Source organism: Salmo trutta, chromosome 20 (genome assembly GCF_901001165.1).
Source record: "Salmo trutta chromosome 20, fSalTru1.1, whole genome shotgun sequence".
Taxonomy (NCBI): domain Eukaryota; kingdom Metazoa; phylum Chordata; class Actinopteri; order Salmoniformes; family Salmonidae; genus Salmo; species Salmo trutta.
The window spans coordinates 1,739,180-1,764,976 of record NC_042976.1 but is presented as its reverse complement, the minus strand read 5'-3'; the positions used below and the strand labels follow the sequence as shown (position 1 = coordinate 1,764,976).

The window sequence follows — 25,797 nt, the reverse complement described above, 5'->3', positions numbered from 1 at the left end:
CATTACAGGACTGGTGTGTGTTCCTGTTCATTAACATTACAGGACTGGTGTGTGTTCCTGTTCATTAACATTATAGGACTGGTGTGTGTTCCTGTTCATTAACATTATAGGACTGGTGTGTGTTCCTGTTCATTAACATTATAGGACTGGTGTGTGTTCCTGTTCATTAACATTATAGGACTGGTGTGTGTTCCTGTTCATTAACATTATAGGACTGGTGTGTGTTCGTGTGCATTAACATTATAGGACTGGTGTGTGTTCCTGTTAACATTATAGGACTGGTGTGTGTTCCTGTTCATTAACATTATAGGACTGGTGTGTGTTCGTGTGCATTAACATTATAGGACTGGTGTGTGTTCCTGTTCATTAACATTATAGGACTGGTGTGTGTTCCTGTTAACATTATTGGACTGGTGTGTGTTCCTGTTCATTAACATTATAGGACTGGTGTGTGTTCCTGTTCATTAACATTATAGGACTGGTGTGTGTTCCTGTTCATTAACATTATAGGACTGGTGTGTGTTCGTGTGCATTAACATTATTGGCCTGGTGTGTGTTCCTGTTAACATTATAGGACTGGTGTGTGTTCCTGTTAACATTATTGGCCTGGTGTGTGTTCGTGTGCATTAACATTATTGGCCTGGTGTGTGTTCCTGTTCATTAACATTATAGGACTGGTGTGTGTTCGTGTGCATTAACATTATAGGACTGGTGTGTGTTCTTGTTCATTAACATTATAGGACTGGTGTGTGTTCCTGTTAACATTATAGGACTGGTGTGTGTTCCTGTTAACATTATTGGCCTGGTGTGTGTTCGTGTGCATTAACATTATTGGCCTGGTGTGTGTTCCTGTTCATTAACATTATAGGACTGGTGTGTGTTCGTGTGCATTAACATTATAGGACTGGTGTGTGTTCTTGTTCATTAACATTATAGGACTTGTGTGTGTTCCTGTTCATTAACATTATAGGACTGGTGTGTGTTCCTGTTCATTAACATTATAGGACTGGTGTGTGTTCGTGTGCATTAACATTATTGGCCTGGTGTGTGTTCCTGTTAACATTATAGGACTGGTGTGTGTTCCTGTTAACATTATAGGACTGGTGTGTGTTCCTGTTAACATTATAGGACTGGTGTGTGTTCCTGTTAACATTATAGGACTGGTGTGTGTTCCAGTTAACATTATAGGACTGGTGTGTGTTCCTGTTCATTAACATTATAGGACTGGTGTGTGTTCCTGTTCATTAACATTATAGGACTGGTGTGTGTTCCTGTTCATTAACATTATAGGACTGGTGTGTGTTCCTGTTCATTAACATTATAGGACTGGTGTGTGTTCCTGTTCATTAACATTATAGGACTGGTGTGTGTTCCTGTTCATTAACATTATAGGACTGGTGTGTGTTCCTGTTAACATTATTGGACTGGTGTTTGTTCCTGTTCATTAACATTATAGGACTGGTGTGTGTTCCTGTTAACATTATTGGCCTGGTGTGTGTTCCTGTTAACATTATAGGACTGGTGTGTGTTCCTGTTCATTAACATTATAGGACTGGTGTGTGTTCGTGTGCATTAACATTATAGGACTGGTGTGTGTTCCTGTTAACATTATAGGACTGGTGTGTGTTCCTGTTCATTAACATTATAGGACTGGTGTGTGTTCCTGTTAACATTATTGGACTGGTGTTTGTTCCTGTTCATTAACATTATAGGACTGGTGTGTGTTCCTGTTAACATTATTGGCCTGGTGTGTGTTCCTGTTAACATTATAGGACTGGTGTGTGTTCCTGTTCATTAACATTATAGGACTGGTGTGTGTTCCTGTTCATTAACATTATAGGACTGGTGTGTGTTCGTGTGCATTAACATTATTGGCCTGGTGTGTGTTCCTGTTAACATTATTGGCCTGGTGTGTGTTCCTGTTAACATTATTGGACTGGTGTGTGTTCCTGTTAACATTATAGGACTGGTGTGTGTTCCTGTTAACATTATAGGCCTGGTGTGTGTTCGTGTGGATTAACATTATAGGACTGGTGTGTGTTCCTGTTAACATTATAGGACTGGTGTGTGTTCCTGTTAACATTATAGGACTGGTGTGTGTTCCTGTTAACATTATTGGACTGGTGTGTGTTCCTGTTAACATTATAGGCCTGGTGTGTGTTCGTGTGGATTAACATTATAGGACTGGTGTGTGTTCCTGTTAACATTATAGGACTGGTGTGTGTTCCTGTTAACATTATAGGACTGGTGTGTGTTCCTGTTAACATTATTGGCCTGGTGTGTGTTCCTGTTAACATTATTGGCCTGGTGTGTGTTCCTGTTAACATTATAGGACTGGTGTGTGTTCCTGTGCATTAACATTATTGGCCTGGTGTGTGTTCCTGTTCATTAACATTATTGGCCTGGTGTGTGTTCCTGTTAACATTATTGGCCTGGTGTGTGTTCCTGTTAACATTATTGGCCTGGTGTGTGTTCCTGTGCATTAACATTATTGGCCTGGTGTGTGTTCCTGTTAACATTATTGGCCTGGTGTGTGTTCCTGTTAACATTATTGGCCTGGTGTGTGTTCCTGTTAACATTATAGGACTGGTGTGTGTTCCTGTGCATTAACATTATTGGCCTGGTGTGTGTTCCAGTTCATTAACATTATTGGCCTGGTGTGTGTTCCTGTTAACATTATTGGCCTGGTGTGTGTTCCTGTTAACATTATTGGCCTGGTGTGTGTTCCTGTGCATTAACATTATTGGCCTGGTGTGTGTTCCTGTTAACATTATTGGCCTGGTGTGTGTTCCTGTTAACATTATAGGACTGGTGTGTGTTCCTGTTAACATTATTGGCCTGGTGTGTGTTCCTGTTAACATTATTGGCCTGGTGTGTGTTCCTGTTAACATTATTGGCCTGGTGTGTGTTCCTGTTAACATTATTGGCCTGGTGTGTGTTCCTGTTAACATTATAGGACTGGTGTGTGTTCCTGTTAACATTATTGGCCTGGTGTGTGTTCCTGTTAACATTATTGGCCTGATCTTGATGTTATGTTCTGAGTCTGATCATGGCTTATTCTCTTTGAATTGATAATACATGTTTTGTCAGCTAATATGGCTGTGTAATGACTTTCTTTAATACCATAATAGTAGACCAGTGAGACAAAGTCTATTTCTTAGTGAAACCAGCCCAAGGCAGAAACTGCAATACAACATTACAAAATGTAATCATCAACAGTCCATAGTATTGGGTTTGGACTCAATTGTCATTGTAAAATGTGGGTCCCCAGGATGAGAACCACTGCTGTAGGCTACCTCTCAGAGCTACATCACAGAGCTCCTACCTCTCAGAGCTCCTACCTCTCAGAGCTCCTACCTCACAGAGCTCCTACCTCTCACAGAGCTCCTACCTCTCACAGAGCTCCTACCTCTCACAGAGCTCCTACCTCTCACAGAGCTCCTACCTCTCACAGAGCTCCTACCTCTCACAGAGCTCCTACCTCTCACAGAGCTCCTAGCTCCCACAGAGCTCCTACCTCTCACAGAGCTAGCTCCCACAGAGCTCCCACAGGGAGCTACCTCTCACAGAGCTCCCACAGGGAGCTACCTCTCACAGGGAGCTACCTCTCACAGGGAGCTACCTCTCACAGGGAGCTACCTCTCACAGGGAGCTACCTCTCAGAGCTACCTCTCAGAGCTACCTCTCAGAGCTACCTCTCAGAGCAGTGTTGCCATGTTCGCGGTTTAGAGGCCAAATTTGAAAACGATGTTGCTAGGGAAAATGTATTGGTCGCGGGTGGCTGGTTTTTGGGCTACTTCTAAATTGCACCTTGGACGCAATGGCATTTCTCTTTAAAAAAATATCAGCTGTGGGAAAAGTACCCAACAGTCATACTTCTGTAAAAGTAAAGATACCTTAACAGAAAACTACTCAAGGTAAAGTGAAAGTCACCCAGTAAAATACTACTTGAGTAAAAGTCTAAAAGTATTTTGTTTGAAATATACTTAAGTATCAAAAGTATACATCATTTCAACTTCCTTATATCAAGCAAGCCAGATGGCATACTTTTCCCCATTTGCGACCAAGCTTTAACTTCCTGACTGATGTCTTGAGATGTTGCTTCAATATATCCACATAATTTTCCTACCTCACGATGCCATCTATTTTGTGAAGTGCACCAGTCCCTCCTGCAGCAAAGCACCCCCACAACATGATGCTGCCAACCCCGTGCTTCACGGTTGGGATGGTGTTCTTCGGCTTGCAAGTTTTAAAGACTCCAGTAGTTCAGTAAACTACAGAGGATGCTGTGTTATAACTGTCCCCTAGTGTAGGAGTCTCTACAGGAAGGTTAGGATGCTGTGTTATAACTGTCCCCTAGTGTAGGAGTCTCTACAGGAAGGTTAGGATGCTGTGTTATAACTGTCCCCTAGTGTAGGAGTCTCTACAGGAAGGTTAGGATGCTGTGTTATAACTGTCCCCTAGTGTAGGAGTCTCTACAGGAAGGTTAGGATGCTGTGTTATAACTGTCCCCTAGTGTAGGAGTCTCTACAGGAAGGTTAGGATGCTGTGTTATAACTGTCCCCTAGTGTAGGAGTCTCTACAGGAAGGTTAGGATGCTGTGTTATAACTGTCCCCTAGTGTAGGAGTCTCTACAGGAAGGTTAGGATGCTGTGTTATAACTGTCCCCTAGTGTAGGAGTCTACAGGAAGGTTAGGATGCTGTGTTATAACTGTCCCCTAGTGTAGGAGTCTCTACAGAAAGGTTACGACCTCTGTGGTCCTCGTCGGCCCCGGCCAGCAGAGCGTAGAAGACATGATAGTTCCTCTCTCCAGGGTTCTGTCTCACCACACGATTCTTTTCAAGTAAATCTGAAGGTGTGAAGTTAAGGAGAACACAGATGAGAACACACACAGTGAGTGAGTGAGTGAGTGAGTGAGTGAGTGACAGTGTTTTAGGGATACAGTCTATGATGCAGCCTCCATGGATGTTCCCACACTGGGAGAAGTGGAGCTGGATAAACTTCCCAAAGCGGGAAGAGTTGTTGTTGTACACCGTCTTGGCATTCCCAAACGCCTCCATGATGGGGCTGGAGGAGAAAGAGAGAGGGGTGGAAAAAGGGAGGAAGACAGAGAGAGAGAGAGAGAGAGAGACAGAGAGAGAAAGACATGTCCTCTACTGTATGATTATTGTTGAATGTATGGTTATATTGACCGTTGGTTATTGTTGTCCCGTTGACAATTTTTGATTCTCATTTTTATTTATTTTTATATTGTAAATATCCAAAGTAAGCTTTGGCAATATGTACATTGTTACGTCATGCCAATAAAGCGAATTGAAAGAGAAAGACAGAGAGAGAGAAAGAGAAAGAGAGAGAGACATGCTTTGGTTTTTCCATTTATGTTTTGAGGTTGGACTTTAGCACGTTTAGCTTGTTAGCACGTAGGGCGCGTTTTGCTCCACTTTTAGGTTTACTTCCTGTCTTTAAGTTTGCTGTGGGTTTTCATTTTATTTGCCTGTTCTTGGTAAATGTAGTGGGTCTCATGGTGGGTGTCTTTTAGGTCCCAGTTGTTGTTGCTAGTCAACTTTCAGGGGACACCCCCCCAATGAGTATCTTTCAGAAACCCTCCTAAAACCCCACCTGTTTCGTTTTGGTTGTTCAATTACGTTTTTTTTTAGTTCCCTCTTCTGTCTGAGCGACCTATTTTTGGTTTTTCTAGCTGGGGAACGTAACAAGAGACACATCGACCGTCAGACAGACCTGTACGGGTCCTGGATGTCTGTAGAATCAGTCAGTTACCTGCTCTGTATAATGGACTGCTCCACACGGGTGCTCCTCTCAGACTGGGCTGTCCCGTCAGACCTCTGGGACATCACAGACAGGAACTGCAGCAGCAGCTTGGTGCTCTCTGTTTTCCCTGCTCCCGACTCTCCACTGGAGACAGACACACAGATATGAACAGCCCCGCTACTAACTCTACACTGGAGACAGACACACAGATATGACCAGCCCCGCTACTGACTCTATACTGGAGACACACAGATATGACCAGCCCCGCTACTGACTCTACACTGGAGACAGACACACAGATATGACCAGCCCTGCTACTGACTCTATACTGGAGACAGACACACAGATATGACCAGCCCTGCTACTGACTCTATACTGGAGACAGACACACAGATATGACCAGCCCCGCTACTGACTCTATACTGGAGACAGACACACAGATATGACCAGCCCCGCTACTGACTCTATACTGGAGACAGACACACAGATATGACCAGCCCTGCTACTGACTCTATACTGGAGACAGACACACAGATATGACCAGCCCCGCTACTGACTCTATACTGGAGACAGACACACAGATATGACCAGCCCCGCTACTGACTCTATACTGGAGACAGACACACAGATATGACCAGCCCTGCTACTGACTCTATACTGGAGACAGACACACAGATATGACCAGCCCTGCTACTGACTCTATACTGGAGACAGACACACAGATATGACCAGCTCTGCTACTGACTCTATACTGGAGACAGACACACAGATATGACCAGCCCTGCTACTGACTCTATACTGGAGACAGACACACAGATATGACCAGCCCTGCTACTGACTATATACTGGAGACAGACACACAGATATGACCAGCCCCGCTACTGACTCTATACTGGAGACAGACACACAGATATGACCAGCCCCGCTACTGACTCTATACTGGAGACAGACACACAGATATGACCAGCCCCGCTACTGACTCTATACTGGAGACAGACACACAGATATGACCAGCCCCGCTACTGACTCTATACTGGAGACAGACACACAGATATGACCAGCCCCGCTACTGACTCTATACTGGAGACAGACACACAGATATGACCAGCCCCGCTACTGACTCTATACTGGAGACAGACACACAGATATGACCAGCCCCGCTACTGACTCTATACTGGAGACAGACACACAGATATGACCAGCCCTGCTACTGACTCTATACTGGAGACAGACACACAGATATGACCAGCCCTGCTACTGACTCTATACTGGAGACAGACACACAGATATGACCAGCCCTGCTACTGACTCTATACTGGAGACAGACACACAGATATGACCAGCCCTGCTACTGACTCTATACTGGAGACAGACACACAGATATGACCAGCCCCGCTACTGACTCTATACTGGAGACAGACACACAGATATGACCAGCCCTGCTACTGACTCTATACTGGAGACAGACACACAGATATGACCAGCCCTGCTACTGACTCTATACTGGAGACAGACACACAGATATGACCAGCCCTGCTACTGACTCTATACTGGAGACAGTGCATTAGGAAAGTATTCAGAGCCCTTGACATATTCCACATTTTGTTACGTTACAGTTTTTTTCTAAAATAAATAAAAGTTGTTCTTCACCAATCTACACACAGTACCCCAATAATGACAAAGCAAAAACAGGTTTTTAGAAATGTTTGCAAATGAATAAAAATAAAAAACAGATATACCTTATTTACATAAGTATTCAGACCCTTTGCTATGAGACTTGAAATTGAGCTCAGGTGCTTCCTGTTTCCATTGATCATCCTTGAGATGTTTCTACAACATGATTGGAGTCCACCTGTGGTAAATTCAATTGATTGGACTTGATTTGGAAAGGCACACACCTGTCTATATAAGGTCCCACAGTTGACAGTGCATGTCAGAGCAGAAACCAAGCCATGAGGTTGAAGGAATTGTCCGTAGAGCTCAGAGACAGGATTGTGTCGAGACACAGATCTGGGGAAGGGTACCAAAACATTTCTGCAGCATTGAAGGTCCCCAAGAACACAGTGACCTCAATCATTCTTTTAAGGAAGAAGTTTGGAACCACCAATGCTCTTCCTAGAGCTGGCTGCCCGGCCAAACTGAGCAATCGTGGGAGAAGGGCCTTGGTCAGGGAGGTGACCAAGAACCTGATGGTCACTCTGACAGAGCTCCAGAGTTCCTCTGTGGAGATGGTTGACCTTCTGGATGGTTCTCCCATCTCTGCAGCACTCCACAAATCAGACCTTTATGGTAGAGTGGCCAGACTCCTCAGTAAAAGGCATGACAGCCTGCTTGGAGTTTGCCAAAAGCCACCTAAAGACTCTGACCATGAGAAATAAGATTCTCTGGTCTGATGAAACCAAGATCAAACTCTTTGGCCTGAATGCCAAGCGTCACGTCTGGAGGAAACCTGGCACCATCCCTACGGTGAAGCATGGTGGTGGCAGCATCATGCTGTAGGGATGTTTTTCAGCGGCAGGGACTGGGAGACTAGTCAGGATCGAGGGAAAGATGAATGAAGCAAAGTACAGAGAAATCCTTGATGAAAACCTGCTCCAGAGCTCTCAGGACTTCAGACTGGGGTGAAGGTTCACCTTCTAACAGGACAACGACCCTAAGCACACAGCCAAGACAACGCAGGAGAGGCTTTGGGACAAGTCTCTGAATGTCCTTGAGAGGCCCAGCCAGAGCCCGGACTTTTTTCTAAAAACCTGTTTTCGCGTTGTCATTATGGGGTATTGTGATGTCATTATGGGGTATTGTGATGTCATTATGGGGTATTGTGATGTCATTATGGGGGTATTGTGATGTCATTATGGGGTATTGTGATGTCATTATGGGGTATTGTGTGTAGATTGATGAGTGGGGGGAAAAAAACAATATAATCCATTTCAGAATAAGGCTGTAAAGTAACAAAATATGGATAAAGTCCAGGGGTGAATACTTTCCTTAGGCACTGTATGTCAGCTATCATATAACATATCTCTTCAATATGAGGCTCCAAATCCTGCACTACGAACACACATTACATATGACGAAATGTTTAAAAAATACATATGACAAGGTGACCCATGTATTAAAACTACATCTCTTGTGACTACAGTAGCTACTAGTTAATGCCATGTTCCCATGTGGGCTCCCAAAGGCCCCTGGTGAACTGATGTGTGTGTGTGTGTGTGTACTGGTGAACTGACCTGATGAGAACACACTGGCTGTCGTGTCTCTTCCAGAGGCAGCGGTAACACTCGTTGGCCACAGCGAAGATGTGAGGGGGCAGCTCTCCCAGATGGTGTCTGCTATACAGGTCGACTGCTGCTGGGTCGTACAGACCTGGGATCTGTTTATAGGGGTTCACCGCTGATAGGATAGAGCCTATGTTGGTCTGAGACAGGGGAGAGAGGAGAAGAGGAGGATAGAGGAGAGGAGACAGAGGAGGATAGAGGAGAGGAGACAGAGGAGGATAGAGGAGAGGAGACAGAGGAGGATAGAGGAGAGGAGACAGAGGAGGATAGAGGAGAGGAGACAGAGGAGGATAGAGGAGAGGAGACCGGGGAGGATAGAGGAGAGGAGACCGGGGAGAGAGGAGAAGAGGAGACCGGGGAGAGAGGAGAAGAGGAGACCGGGGAGAGAGGAGAAGAGGAGACCGGGGAGAGAGGAGAAGAGGAGACCGGGGAGAGAGGAGAAGAGGAGACCGGGGAGAGAGGAGAAGAGGAGACCGGGGAGAGAGGAGAAGAGGAGACCGGGGAGAGAGGAGAAGACGAGACCGGGGAGAGAGGAGAAGAGGAGACCGGGGAGAGAGGAGAAGAGGAGACCGGGGAGAGAGGAGAAGAGGAGACCGGGGAGAGAGGAGAAGAGGAGACCGGGGAGAGAGGAGAAGAGGAGAAAGAAGGATAGAGGAAGGGGGATGGAGGAGAGGAGAGAGGAAAACACAGGGAAGGATTATCAATCCTGACTTCTTGTGTTATTACCCAGAAGCCTGGGTAAAATGTGTTTTAGGGGGGGGGGGGGGGGGGGGGGGGGGTCATTGCACTCAGTCTACACACAGCCTAGTGAAAGTTACATTTAAACATGGTTATGTAAAACAAAACAATATTGGATATTGTGTAAATGATTGAATTGGCTTGTACAAAGACCAGCTCAAATACAGAGAAGATTTGAACACTGTCAACCATTGATTGTCCCACTTCCTAACACGGGGGGGGGGGGGGCGAGCAATCGAACTACGGCCCAGTTCTCTTACTTAACCCATTCATGTCCATAACGAAGACAAAACATTTCCTTCGGTACACCTGTTTTCTGAGACTGCTGATGGACAAATCTGAAGGAATGTTTTTATAAATGTGGCCAAAGTGTTTGTCTACAACAGGAGGTTTTTATCGGGCACTACACTGTAATAAAAACATATTCTAGTAGTTGGAACTAATTATTATCAACTAACTGGTTCCACAGACTTTTTAATCCATGTTACCGGAATGTAAATGTTTTAGCTGGCCCAAACTTAGCTCCAACTTCAGAAAAGGTTTTATTTATATAGATATATTTTTATTTTAGATTTTTTTTGTTAATGAATGCTCAGTTTTACAAAACAGACAGATAATGACAGCAAACAATACATCGAGAATACTCCCCCCAACCCCCTCAACAGGAGAAACAAAAACAGAACCCAACATTACTCTTAAGGAATTGGCGCTTCATTGATATTTGACTGTACAGTATAAGGATTACGCTCAGGATTCAAAATAATAACAGTGGATCAGGGTGGGTTTGTATGTCGTGTTGCCCATCATCACGTGAAAGATATGATGTAAACGGCTGCCATATCTTAACCGATGTATTAGATATCGTGGTAAATCTAATAGTTTATTCAACATATGAGACAAGTTGAGCACATTTTACGTTGACTGAATTGTTGCCTAAGTTCTCAAGTTGGAGCTAAGTTTGGGCCAACTTAACATTTTATATTCAGATGACACTAATTGAAAAGTTCAGTAAACAAAAACAAAAAATAAAAAAAGTCTGTGGAACCAGTTACTTAATAATAATGTGGCTCAGTTGATAGAGCATGGTGTTTGCAACGCCAGGGTTGTTGGTTCGATTCCCACGGGGGACCAGTACGAATTATTATTATTATTTTTTATAAAAAATGAAATGAAATGTATGCATTCACTACTGTAAGTTGCTCTGGATAAGAGCGTCTGCTAAATGACTAAAATGTAAAATGTAAATATATATAACAGTGTATTTTTATTCATTGGACGCATGGGGTTACTGCATTTTTTACACATTTCATGAATTAAGTCATGTGAATACATGTTCACATCTGAATAATCTTTTATATATAGATTACCTGGACCAATATACTGTAAAACTCTCCTTTAATAGCCGGGCAACGGCTATTAAAAAAAAAAAGTATCCTTTAATAGCCGGGCAACGGCACACATTTCAGCAAATAAACACCTGTTTCAAATAAAAACAACAAGGTCTGAATTAATTGTTTTACAATTTTACCATGAATTGTTCAATACGAGGTTTAATGTGTTACATTAAATAATTCATTAATGACTCCGAAAAAATTACAGCAATCATCTGTTGTTAAATCGCCAGTAAAAAACTGCTAGCCATTGGCTGCTAACAACTGAGATCTGTAAGCTAACTGGAGTACAGATGAATAGAAATCAGAAGATCACCCTCTAGTGGCGAAAGTAAGAACTTCTGAAAATGCCCAGTCATAAAGGAGAATAATGATTCTGTCAAGGAAAAGAAAAAGAGGCATACTAAGACAAAAGAAACGATGGCAGTGTAAATTATATTTAAATGTTGGAAGTGAATGCTGGAAATAAACAATTAACTATGCAAATGAGCAAAATATATATATATATTTGACATTTTATTTGCTTTTACCCCTTTTTCTCCCCAATTTCGTGGTGACCAATTAGTAGTTACAGTCTTGTCTCATTGCTGCAACTCCCGTACGGACTCGGGAGAGGCGAATGTCGAGAGCCGTGCGTCCTCCAAAACACAACCAAGCCGCACTGCTTCTTGACACAACGCCCCACTTAACCCGGACGCCAGCCGCACCAATGTGTCGGAGGAAACACCGTACACCTGGAGGACCGTGTCAGAGTGCACTACGCCCGGCCCACCACAGGAGTCGCTAAAAAGCGACGGGACAAGGACATCCCTGCCGGCAAAACCCTCTCCTCAACCGGACGACGCTGGGGCCAAATCGTACGCTGCCCCATGGGTCTCCCGGTCGCGGCCGGCTGCGACAGAGCCTGGACTCTAACCAGGTTCTCTAGTGGCACAGCTAGCGATGCGATGCCTTAGACCACTGCACCACTCAGGACGCCCCCTATAATTGTTATTATATAGATTACCTGAACCAGTATACAGTACGCAGATAATGTCTGTCTGGTAGGGTTGGACTATAACAGTGTCTTACATACAGTAGATAATGTCTGTCTGGTAGGGTTGGACTATAACAGTGTCTTACATACAGTAGATAATGTCTGGTAGGGTTGGACTATAACAGTGTCTTACATACAGTAGATAATGTCTGTCTGGTAGGGTTGGACTATAACAGTGTCTTACATACAGTAGATAATGTCTGGTAGGGTTGGACTTTAACAGTGTCTTACATACAGTAGATAATGTCTGGTAGGGTTGGACTATAACAGTGTCTTAAATACAGTAGATAATGTCTGGTAGGGTTAGACTATAACAGTGTCTTACATACAGTAGATAATGTCTGTCTGGTAGGGTTAGACTATAACAGTGTCTTACATACAGTAGATAATGTCTGGTAGGGTTGGACTATAACAGTGTCTTAAATACAGTAGATAATGTCTGGTAGGGTTAGACCATAACAGTGTCTTACCTACAGTAGATAATGTCTGGTAGGGTTAGACTATAACAGTGTCTTACATACAGTAGATAATGTCTGGTAGGGTTAGACCATAACAGTGTCTTACATACAGTAGATAATGTCTGTCTGGTAGGGTTAGACTATAACTGTGTCTTACATACAGTAGATAATGTCTGGTAGGGTTGGACTATAACAGTGTCTTAAATACAGTAGATAATGTCTGTCTGGTAGGGTTAGACTATAACAGTGTCTTACATACAGTAGATAATGTCTGGTAGGGTTGGACTATAACAGTGTCTTACATACAGTAGATAATGTCTGTCTGGTAGGGTTAGACTATAACAGTGTCTTACATACAGTAGATAATGTCTGGTAGGGTTGGACTATAACAGTGTCTTACATACAGTAGATAATGTCTGTCTGGTAGGGTTGGACTATAACAGTGTCTTACATACAGTAGATAATGTCTGGTAGGGTTAGACTATAACAGTGTCTTACATACAGTAGATAATGTCTGGTAGGGTTAGACTATAACAGTGTCTTACCTACAGTAGATAATGTCTGGTAGGGTTAGACTATAACAGTGTCTTACATAGATGCAGTCCTTCTGGTAGCGCAGGTAAAGGTTGTACATGATGGCAGCTTCATGTAGTTCTGCCAGAGTAGACATGTCCTCTACTCCATTAATACTGGTGGGGTGCATAGGAAACACCTTGTCTCTGCTCAGCTCCCCCTGCTGCAAGCACATCACCTGAGATACAGAGAGACAACAGGTAGTTAGCTTTACTGCTGCAGGTACATCACCTGAGATACAGAGAGACACCAGGTAGTTAGCTTTACTGCTGCAGGTCCATCACCTGAGATAGAACAGGTAGTTAGCTTTACTGCTGCAGGTCCATCACCTGAGATACAGAGAGACAACAGGTAGTTAGCTTTACTGCTGCAGGTACATCACCTGAGATAGAACAGGTAGTTAGCTTTACTGCTGCAGGTCCATCACGAGACAAGTCCTCCCTCCCTTCCCTCCCTGTCCAACTCTCTCCTCAGGTTCCCTTCCCTCCCTGTCCAACTCTCTCCTCAGCCTCCCTTCCCAACTCTCTCCTCAGCCTCCCTTCCCAACGCTCTCCTCAGGTTCCCTTCCCTCCCTGTCCAACTCTCTCCTCAGCTTCCCTTCCCACCCTGTCCAACTCTCTCCTCAGCCTCCCTGTCCAACTCTCTCCTCAGCCTCCCTTCCCTCCCTGTCCAACTCTCTCCTCAGCCTCCCTTCCCTCCCTGTCCAACTCTCTCCTCAGCCTCCCTTCCCTCCCTGTCCAACTCTCTCCTCAGCCTCCCTTCCCTCCCTGTCCAACTCTCTCCTCGGCCTCCCTGTCCCTCCCTGTCCAACTCTCTCCACAGCCTCCCTTCCCTCCCTGTCCAACTCTCTCCTCAGCCTCCCTTCCCTCCCTGTCCAACTCTCTCCTCAGCCTCCCTTCCCTCCCTGTCCAACTCTCTCCTCGGCCTCCCTGTCCCTCCCTGTCCAACTCTCTTCTCAGCCTCCCTTCCCTCCCTGTCCAACTCTCTCCTCAGCCTCCCTTCCCTCCCTGTCCAACTCTCTCCTCGGCCTCCCTGTCCAACTCTCTCCTCAGCCTCCCTTCCCTCCCTGTCCAACTCTCTCCTCAGCCTCCCTTCCCTCCCTGTCCAACTCTCTCCTCGGCCTCCCTGTCCCTCCCTGTCCAACTCTCTCCTCAGCCTCCCTGTCCCTCCCTGTCCAACTCTCTCCTCAGCCTCCCTGTCCAACTCTCTCCTCAGCCTCCCTGTCCAACTCCCTCCTCAGCCTCCCTGTCCAACTCTCTCCTCAGCCTCCCTGTCCAACTCTCTCCTCAGCCTCCCTGTCCAACTCTCTCCTCAGCCTCCCTTCCCTCCCTGTCCAACTCTCTCCTCGGCCTCCCTGTCCAACTCTCTCCTCGGCCTCCCTGTCCAACTCTCTCCTCGGCCTCCCTGTCCCTCCCTGTCCAACTCTCTCCTCAGCCTCCCTTCCCTCCCTGTCCAACTCTCTCCTCAGCCTCCCTTCCCTCCCTGTCCAACTCTCTCCTCGGCCTCCCTGTCCCTCCCTGTCCTACTCTCTCCTCGGCCTCCCTGTCCCTCCCTGTCCAACTCTCTCCTCAGCCTCCCTTCCCTCCCTGTCCAACTCTCTCCTCAGCCTCCCTTCCCTCCCTGTCCAACTCTCTCCTCAGCCTCCCTTCCCTCCCTGTCCAACTCTCTCCTCGGCCTCCCTGTCCAACTCTCTCCTCAGCCTCCCTTCCCTCCCTGTCCAACTCTCTCCTCAGCCTCCCTGTCCAACTCTCTCCTCGGCCTGTCTCCAGAGTGTACGCGCAGCACGGGCGGTCTTGTACATCAGCCTTGGTATATTCCCTGGACAAACTCTTTACCCGGTCAGCCAGTGGAACTGGTAGAAGACTGGATTCCAAGATGGACAGAGAGAGAATAAAAGTAGAGAGCTATACATTTCTGTAATGACGTCACTACAGACACCCTGGTTCGATTCCAGGCTGTATCACAACCGGACGTGATTGGGCGTCCCATAGGGCAGTGCACAATTGGCCCAGCGTCGTCCGGGTTTGGCAGGGGTAGACCGTCATTGTAATATAAGAATTTCTTCTTAACTGACTTGCCTTTGTTAAATAAAAGGTTAAATAAAATAGTTCAGATCTTTGTTAATGAGTTGGTGTCCAACGTTATGCTACACAGTTAAGGAACTGGACAATATCCTGAACTTAGAGTCGAGGAGTAGAAAGGTTTGACAAATAGGAAAGAAAAAGTGGAAACTATCAGTAGTCAGTAACATCAGTTACAGTAATGGTGTGCCCAACACAACACTTACATAAATGTAATAAATCAGGAAATGTGTTATCATTGTGTTATCCATGACAATAGCGGCTAGGTGGGGAGTCAGGACAATAGAGGCAGCAACAGATGAAAAACGCCTCAGGGATCTGATGGAAACATCTCCACTACCATACAGTGTAGCTGTAGGTATCTGGAGGCAGCAACAGATGAAAAACGCCTCAGGGATCTGATGGAAACATCTCCACTACCATACAGTGTAGCTGTAGGTATCTGAGGCAGCAACAGATGAACAAACCACTCAGGGAAACATCTCCACTACCATACAGTGTAGCTGTAGGTATCTGAGGCAGCAACAGATGAACAACCCCTCGGGGTTCTGATGGAAACATCTCCACTACCATACAGTGTGGCTGTAGGTATCTGAGGCAGCGTGAGAGGCTGCTGGGTGCTGTGAGTATGAAGAAACCACGACGGAGCTTTGTTTAGCATGGAGCTAATGAATATGCATGTGAGGGGCAGGGAGAGCAGACAGACCCAGCTGTATGGGGGAAATCAATGGAGCCCTGCAGGAGACGTCAAACTGAATACAGAACACAAAACGTGCACACACTAGGGCTGTGTCCGACAACAAAAAATCTTGGTCGACAAGCTTGGCACACATGTATTTGGGGAGTTTCTCCCATTCTTCTCTGCAGATCCTCTCAAGCTCTGTCTGGTTGGATGGGGAGTGTCGTTGCACAGCTATTTTCAGGTCTCTCCAGAGATGTTCGATCGGGTTCAAGTCCGGGCTCTGGCTGGGCCACTCAAGGACATTTAGAGACTTGTCCCGAAGCGACTCCTGCATTGTCTTGGCTGTGTGCTTAGGGTCGTTGTCCTGTTAGAAGGTGAACCTTCGCCCCAGTCTGGAGCAGGTTTTCATCAAGGTGACGCTTGGCATTCAGGCCAAAGAGTTCATTCTTGGTTTCATGAGACCAGAGAATCTTGTTTCTCATGGTCAGAGTCCTTTAGGTACCTTTTTGCAAACTCCAAGCGGTCTCTCATGTGTCTTTTACTGAGGAGTGGCTTCCGTCTGGCCACTCTACTATAAAGGCCTGATTGGTGGAGTGCTGCAGAGATGGGAGAACCTTCCAGAAGGACAATCATCTCCACAGAGGAACTCTGGACCTCTGTCAGAGTGACCATTGGGTTATTGGTCACCTCCCTGACCAATCAATTGAATTTACTACAAGTTGAATCTAATCAAGTTGTAGAAACTACTCAAGGATGATCAATGGAAACAGGATGCAACCTGAGCTCAATTTAGAGTCTCATAGCAAAGGGTCTGAATACTTATGTCAATAAAGTATGTTCATTTTTACTACATTTGCAAAAAACTACAAATCTAAAAACCTGTCTTGCTTTGTTATTATGGGGTATTGTGTGTAGGTTGATGAGGGGGAAAAAAGTATTTAATACATTTTTTTTATTAGGCTGTAACCTAACAAAATGTGGAAAAGGTCAAGGGGTCCGAATACTTCCCGAATGCATTTCCCTATCAAATCCTCAAAAATGTCAAGCAGACAACCTAAGAAAATTAACAACAATGACAAATGGTTTGACGAAGAACACAAAAACCTAAGAAAGAAATTGAGAGAAACCTATCGAACCAAAAAAACAGAGAGACCCAGAAAATCCTGAGCCTTCACTATGGTGAAATCACTAAAACGATCCAGACATACATCTGAAAGAGAGGATGACCAAGGCACTCTGCACATAATTAACACTACGGAAAAACAAGAAGCATTCACATCCCAGCCAGCTGGAGATGGTAGACCTCCACCAGCACAACAACACCCCCTCAACCAGACACGGACAGATGGAGATGAATATCTGCACTCTGGGAGGGGGGAAAAAAACAGCCCAGCTGAAGGAGGATGGGTAAAAGCTGAGATGTGACAAAGAAGAACTCATGAGATCTGGCCATCCTCCAAGATAAGTCAACAGAACAGCCCTCTGTATTTTTACATCATTTTTTAAAAACATTTTAGTCATTTAGCAGACGCTCTTATCCAGAGCAACTTACAGTAGTGAATACATACATTACATTTTCATTTCATACATTTTTATTTCCTTCTCCGTACTGGTCCCCCGTGGGAATCGAACCCACAACCCTGGCGTTGCAAACACCATGCTCTACCAACTGAGCCACACGGGACCTCTGCAGACCCAGACTACAGGCAGGACAGACAAGATAGGAACCATCAGACCCCCACCGAACCCCCAATAACCCCCACTGAGGACACACACAAGCCACAGATTGTACTCCTTTATAGACTGAAATGGGAAATACATGAATGAGGAAACAGAGTGGTAAAACTATTGTGCCCAAACAATAGGCCCTTAAAGCTGCTGTCAGAGGGCCGACTAGGAAAGGGTGGCCACAGCACCCAAGGGATTGAAAACGTTTCTTCCACTTTCCCCTAACACACACACACGAGTGGTCATCTCCACCCTGCTAACGCAAAAATACTTTCATCCTGCCACTATACAGCGAGTGAATGCAAGAATTTCCTGTGACTGTGCTTCAAAACCCAATGTTTACCTGGCTCATCACCCCATACTGGATTTGGACCGCTCTACGACCAGGTACACACCTGTACAAGACCACCCTGAAAGACATTGCACTCAGCCTCCTGAACAGGCCCTAGCGGAGCCAGCCTCCTGAACAGGCCCTAGCGGAGCTGAACAGGCCCTAGCGGGGCTGAACAGGCCCTAGCGGGGCCAGCCTCCTGAACAGGCCCTAGCGGGGCCAGCCTCCTGAACAGGCCCTAGCGGGGACAGCCTCCTGAACAGGCCCTAGCGGGGCTGAACAGGCCCTAGCAGAGCCAGCCTCCTGAACAGGCCCTAGCGGAGCTGAACAGGCCCTAGCGGGGCCAGCCTCCTGAACAGGCCCTAGCGGGGCTGAACAGGCCCTAGCGGGGCTGAACAGGCCCTAGCGGAGCTGAACAGGCCCTAGCGGAGCCATCCTCCTGAACAGGCCCTAGCGGAGCTGAACAGGCCCTAGCGGGGCTGAACAGGCCCTAGCGGGGCTGAACAGGCCCTAGCGGGGCCAGCCTCCTGAACAGGCCCTAGCGGGGCCAGCCTCCTGAACAGGCCCTAGCGGGGCCAGCCTCCTGAACAGGCCCTAGCGGGGCCAGCCTCCTGAACAGGCCCTAGCGGGGCCAGCCTCCCGAACAGGCCCTAGCGGAGCTGAACAGGCCCTAGCTGAGCTGAACAGGCCCTAGCTGAGCTGAACAGGCCCTAGCTGAGCTGAACAGGCCCTAGCTGAGCTGAACAGGCCCTAGTGGAGCCAGCCTCCTGAACAGGCCCTAGCGGAGCTGAACAGGCCCTAGTGGAGCCAGCTAGTTCTGTAAGGTGTGAGTAGTTGAATAAGTCTGAGCTATTTTATCTTCATTTCTAGGCTATTTTATATTTTATTTAGAGCGTATAGACCGACGGCCTGTATAGGTCTGGGCCGATACACTAATTTCTGAGTTTGTTGTTTTTGTATATAGTTAATAATTTAACATGTGTGTATAGCCCTTTCCTGCAGTCAAATTACCTTCTCAATCTCTTCATTCAAAGACTCAATCATGGACACTCTTACTGACAGTTGTGGCTGCTTTGTGTGATGTATTGTTGTCTCTACCTTCTTGCCCTTTGTGCTGTTGTCTGGGCCCAATAATGTTTTTAACCATGTTTTGTTCTGCTACCATGCTGTGTTGCTGCCATGCTGTGCTGCTGCCATGCTGTGTTGCTGCCATGCTGTGCTGCTACCATGCTGTGTTGCTACCATGCTGTGTTGCTACCATGCTGTGCTGCTACCATGCTGTGCTGCTACCATGCTGTGCTGCTACCAGCTGTGCTGCTACCATGCTGTGTTGCTGCCATGCTGTGCTTCTACCATGCTGTGCTTCTACCATGCTGTGCTGCTACCATGCTGTGCTGCTACCATGCTGTGCTGCTACCAGCTGTGCTGCTACCATGCTGTGTTGCTGCCATGCTGTGTTGCTACCATGCTGTGCTGCTACCAGCTGTGTTGCTGCCATGCTGTGTTGCTACCATGCTGTGTTGCTACCAGCTGTGCTGCTACCATGCTGTGCTGCTACCATGCTGTGCTGCTACCATGCTGTGCTCCTACCATGCTGTGCTGCTACCAGCTGTGCTGCTACCATGCTGTGCTGCTACCATGCTGTGCTCCTACCATGCTGTGCTGCTACCAGCTGTGCTGCTACCATGCTGTGCTGCTACCATGCTGTGCTGCTACCATGCTGTGCTGCTACCATGCTGTGTTGTTGTCTTAGGTCTCTCTTTATGTATTGTTGTGTTGTCTCTCTTGTCGTGATGTGTCTTTTGTCCTATATTTATATTGTATGTTGTATTTTTACTCCCAGGCCCCTGTCCCCGCAGGAGACCTTTTGGTAGGTCGTCATTGTAAATAAGAATTTGTTCTAAACTGACCTGTTAAATAAGTGTCCTCATGGGTGGAAATGTTATATTTTTCATAATTAGTAAAAAAGACAGCCGAAAATGCAGTGTTTCTATGTCAAATGATTTTGCTATACTAATGTATATAAAGTGTAATATTGTGATGCAAACTCCAAATGTAATACATTTAAACTGTATATCTGACATGGTCCAGGTGTCTTCTTCTTTAAGCCCATAACCGTGTTCGAGGTGTGTACTTCCGTTTCAAAGTAGATTTGCTGAAAAAAACACTGTGATTCTGATTTAACCCACTGCAGTAAAAGGTTTTAATGTTAACTGTTCATTTGTGATTGTTATTTCACTTGATTTGTTTATGTTAACATATATGTTTCCCATGCAAATAAAACCATTGAATTTAATTACAACAGACACACATTAGACTTCAACACACACAAACAAAAAAAACAGACATTAACACACAGACCCCCAAAACAAACACACACACACACTACCATGCTAGCTGTTCCCATAGAATTCCAGTCATTGTGCTACTGCTAAACTCAGGGAAAAAAAGAAACGTGCCTTTTTCAGGACCCTGTCTTTCAAAGATAATTTGTAAAAATCCCAATAACTTCACAGATCTTCATTGTAAAGGGTTTTTAACACCGTTTCCCATGCTTTGTTCAATGAACCATAAACAATTAATGAACATGGACCTGTGGAACGGTTATTAAGACACTAACAGCTTACAGACGGTAGGCAATTAAGGTCACAGTTATGAAAACTTAGGACACTAAGGAGCCTTTCTACTGACTCTGAAAAACACCAAAAGAAAGATGCCCAGGGTCCCTGCTCATCTGCGTGAATGAGCCTTAAGAATGCTGCAAGGAGGCATGAGCACTGCAGATGTGGCCAGGGAAATAAATTGCAATGTCCGCACTGTGAGACGCCTAAGACAGCGCCTCAGGGAGACAGGACGGACAGCTGATCGTCCTCGCAGTGGCAGACCACGTGTAACAACACCTGCACAGGATCGGTACATCCGAACATCACACCTGCGGGACAGGTACAGGATTGCAACAACAACTGCCCGAGTTACACCAGGAACGCACAATCCCTCCATCAGAGCTCAGACTGTCCTCAATAGGCTGAGAGAGGCTGGACTGAGGGCTTGTAGGTCTGTTGTAAGGCAGGTCCTCACCAGACATCACCGGCGACAAAGTCACCTATGGACACAAACCCACCGTCGCTGGAACAGACAGGACTGGGGGACCAGTATATATACACTCACTTAATACTCTAAGTCTGTTAAATGAACATAATGTCAAATGAAGCAACAATAATATGATGGGCAATTATATCCCCTAACCTTAACCCATGACAGTAACTAACTAACTAACTAACTAACTAACTAAAACTATCTACTGTAGGTGGAGCTGGTCCCATGACTGTAACTAACTAACTATCTACTGTAGGTGGAGCCAGTCCCATGACTGTAACTAACTATCTACTGTAGGTGGAGCCAGTCCCATGACTGTAACTAACTAACTATCTACTGTAGGTGGAGCCGGTCCCATGACTGTAACTAACTAACTATCTACTGTAGGTGGAGCCGGTCCCATGACTGTAACTAACTAACTATCTACTGTAGGTGGAGCCGGTCCCATGACTGTAACTAACTAACTATCTACTGTAGGTGGAGCCGGTCCCATGACTGTAACTAACTAACTAACTATCTACTGTAGGTGGAGCCGGTCCAATGACTGTAACTAACTATCTATCTACTGTAGGTGGAGCCGGTCCCATGACTGTAACTAACTATCTATCTACTGTAGGTGGAGCCGGTCCTATGACTGTAACTAACTATCTATCTACTGTAGGTGGAGCCGGTCCAATGACTGTAACTAACTATCTATCTACTGTAGGTGGAGCCGGTCCCATGACTGTAACTAACTATCTATCTACTGTAGGTGGAGCCGGTCCCATGACTGTAACTAACTAACCATCTACTGTAGGTGGAGCCGGTCCCATGACTGTAACTAACTAACCATCTACTGTAGGTGGAGCCGGTCCCATGACTGTAACTAACTAACCATCTACTGTAGGTGGAGCCGGTCCCATGACTGTAACTAACTAACCATCTACTGTAGGTGGAGCCGGTCCCATGACTGTAACTAACTAACTATCTACTGTAGGTGGAGCCGGTCCCATGACTGTAACTAACTAACTATCTACTGTAGGTGGAGCCGGTCCCATGACTGTAACTAACTAACTATTTACTGTAGGTGGAGCCAGTCCCATGAATGTAACTAGCTAACTATCTACTGTAGGTGGAGCCGGTCCCATGACTGTAACTAACTAACTAACTATCTACTGTAGGTGGAGCCGGTCCCATGTCTGTAACTAACTAACTATCTACTGTAGGTGGAGCCAGTCCCATGACTGTAACTAACTAACTATCTACTGTAGGTGGAGCCAGTCCCATGACTGTAACTAACTATCTACTGTAGGTGGAGCCAGTCCCATGACTGTAACTAACTATCTACTGTAGGTGGAGCCAGTCCCATGACTGTAACTAACTAACTAACTACTGTAGGTGGAGCCGGTCCCATGACTGTAACTAACTAACTATCTACTGTAGGTGGAGCCAGTCCCATGACTGTAACTAACTAACTATCTACTGTAGGTGGAGCCAGTCCCATGACTGTAACTAACTATCTATCTACTGTAGGTGGAGCCGGTCCCATGACTGTAACTAACTAACTATCTACTGTAGGTGGAGCCAGTCCCATGACTGTAACTAACTAACTATCTACTGTAAGTGGAGCCAGTCCCATGACTGTAACTAACTATCTATCTATCTACTGTAGGTGGAGCCAGTCCCATGACTGTAACTAACTAACTAACTATCTACTGTAGGTGGAGCCAGTCCCATGACTGTAACTAACTAACTAACTAACTAACTACTGTAGGTGGAGCTAGTCCCATGACTGTAACTAACTAACTATCTACTGTAGGTGGAGCCAGTCCCATGACTGTAACAAACTAACTAACTATCTACTGTAGGTGGAGCCAGTCCCATGACTGTAACTAACTAACTAACTACTGTAGGTGGAGCCGGTCCCATGACTGTAACTAACTAACTAACTAACTATCTACTGTAGGTGGAGCCAGTCCCATGACTCTAACTAACTATCTACTGTAGGTGGAGCCAGTCCCATGACTGTAACTAACTAACTATCTATCTATCTACTGTAGGTGGAGCCGGTCCCATGACTGTAACTTACTAACTATCTACTGTAGGTGGAGCCGGTCCCATGACTGTAACTTACTAACTATCTACTGTAGGTGGAGCCGGTCCCATGACTGTAACTAACTAACTATCTATCTACTGTAGGTGGAGCCAGTCCCATGACTGTAACTAACTAACTAACTATCTACTGTAGGTGGAGCCAGTCCCATGACTGTAACTAACTAACTAACTAACTATCTACTGTAGGTGGAGCTAGTCCCATGACTGTAACTAACTATCTATCTACTGTAGGTGGAGCCAGTCCCATGACTGTAACTAACTAACTATCTACTGTAGGTGGAGCCAGTCCCATGACTGTAACTAACTATCTATCTACTGTAGGTGGAGCCGGTCCCATGACTGTAACTAACTAACTATCTACTGTAGGTGGAGCCGGTCCCATGACTGTAACTAACTAACTATCTACTGTAGGTGGAGCCAGTCCCATGAATGTAACTAGCTAACTATCTACTGTAGGTGGAGCCGGTCCCATGACTGTAACTAACTAACTAACTATCTACTGTAGGTGGAGCCGGTCCCATGTCTGTAACTAACTAACTATCTACTGTAGGTGGAGCCAGTCCCATGACTGTAACTAACTAACTATCTACTGTAGGTGGAGCCAGTCCCATGACTGTAACTAACTATCTACTGTAGGTGGAGCCAGTCCCATGACTGTAACTAACTAACTAACTACTGTAGGTGGAGCCGGTCCCATGACTGTAACTAACTAACTAACTAACTACTGTAGGTGGAGCCGGTCCCATGACTGTAACTAACTAACTATCTACTGTAGGTGGAGCCAGTCCCATGACTGTAACTAACTAACTATCTACTGTAGGTGGAGCCAGTCCCATGACTGTAACTAACTATCTATCTACTGTAGGTGGAGCCGGTCCCATGACTGTAACTAACTAACTATCTACTGTAGGTGGAGCCAGTCCCATGACTGTAACTAACTAACTAACTATCTACTGTAAGTGGAGCCAGTCCCATGACTGTAACTAACTAACTAACTAACTACTGTAGGTGGAGCCAGTCCCATGACTGTAACTAACTATCTATCTACTGTAGGTGGAGCCAGTCCCATGACTGTAACTAACTAACTAACTATCTACTGTAGGTGGAGCCAGTCCCATGACTGTAACTAACTATCTATCTATCTACTGTAGGTGGAGCCAGTCCCATGACTGTAACTAACTAACTAACTATCTACTGTAGGTGGAGCCAGTCCCATGACTGTAACTAACTAACTAACTAACTAACTAACTAACTACTGTAGGTGGAGCTAGTCCCATGACTGTAACTAACTAACTATCTACTGTAGGTGGAGCCAGTCCCATGACTGTAACAAACTAACTAACTATCTACTGTAGGTGGAGCCAGTCCCATGACTGTAACTAACTAACTAACTACTGTAGGTGGAGCCGGTCCCATGACTGTAACTAACTAACTATCTACTGTAGGTGGAGCCAGTCCCATGACTCTAACTAACTATCTACTGTAGGTGGAGCCAGTCCCATGACTGTAACTAACTAACTATCTATCTATCTACTGTAGGTGGAGCCGGTCCCATGACTGTAACTTACTAACTATCTACTGTAGGTGGAGCCGGTCCCATGACTGTAACTTACTAACTATCTACTGTAGGTGGAGCCGGTCCCATGACTGTAACTAACTAACTATCTATCTACTGTAGGTGGAGCCAGTCCCATGACTGTAACTAACTAACTAACTATCTACTGTAGGTGGAGCCAGTCCCATGACTGTAACTAACTAACTAACTAACTATCTACTGTAGGTGGAGCTAGTCCCATGACTGTAACTAACTATCTATCTACTGTAGGTGGAGCCAGTCCCATGACTGTAACTAACTAACTATCTACTGTAGGTGGAGCCAGTCCCATGACTGTAACTAACTATCTACTGTAGGTGGAGCCCGTCCCATGACTGTAACTAACTAACTATCTACTGTAGGTGGAGCCAGTCCCATAACTGTAACTAACTAACTAACTAACTAACTATCTACTGTAGGTGGAGCCAGTCCCATGACTGTAACTAACTAACTATCTATCTATCTACTGTAGGTGGAGCCGGTCCCATGACTGTAACTAACTAACTAACTATCTACTGTAGGTGGAGCCGGTCCCATGACTGTAACTAACTAACTATCTACTGTAGGTGGAGCCAGTCCCATGACTGTAACTAACTAACTAACTATCTATCTACTGTAGGTGGAGCCAGTCCCATGACTGTAACTAACTAACTATCTACTGTAGGTGGAGCCAGTCCCATGACTGTAACTAACTATCTATCTACTGTAGGTGGAGCCAGTCCCATGACTGTAACTAACTAACTATCTACTGTAGGTGGAGCCAGTCCCATGACTGTAACTAACTAACTAACTATCTACTGTAGGTGGAGCCAGTCCCATGACTGTAACTAACTAACTAACTAACTATCTACTATAGGTGGAGCCAGTCCCATGACTGTAACTAACTAACTAACTATCTACTGTAGGTGGAGCCGGTCCCATGACTGTAACTAACTAACTAACTA

General features: G+C 45.6%; 1 protein-coding gene across 1 annotated transcript in view; it reads right to left on the bottom strand.

Moving 5' to 3' along the window:
* The window catches only part of myo10l3 (myosin X, like 3), a 159,101-nt gene that overhangs the window by 111,315 nt on the left and 21,989 nt on the right, over nucleotides 1–25,797 (bottom strand). The window contains exons 3-7 of the mRNA XM_029702003.1: nucleotides 13,267–13,425; nucleotides 9,004–9,191; nucleotides 5,780–5,914; nucleotides 4,944–5,068; nucleotides 4,752–4,850 (exon numbers count right to left, since the gene is read on the bottom strand). Of these exons, the coding sequence (XP_029557863.1) occupies nucleotides 4,752–4,850; nucleotides 4,944–5,068; nucleotides 5,780–5,914; nucleotides 9,004–9,191; nucleotides 13,267–13,425 (706 nt within the window). The remainder of the gene's footprint in view (nucleotides 1–4,751; nucleotides 4,851–4,943; nucleotides 5,069–5,779; nucleotides 5,915–9,003; nucleotides 9,192–13,266; nucleotides 13,426–25,797) is intronic.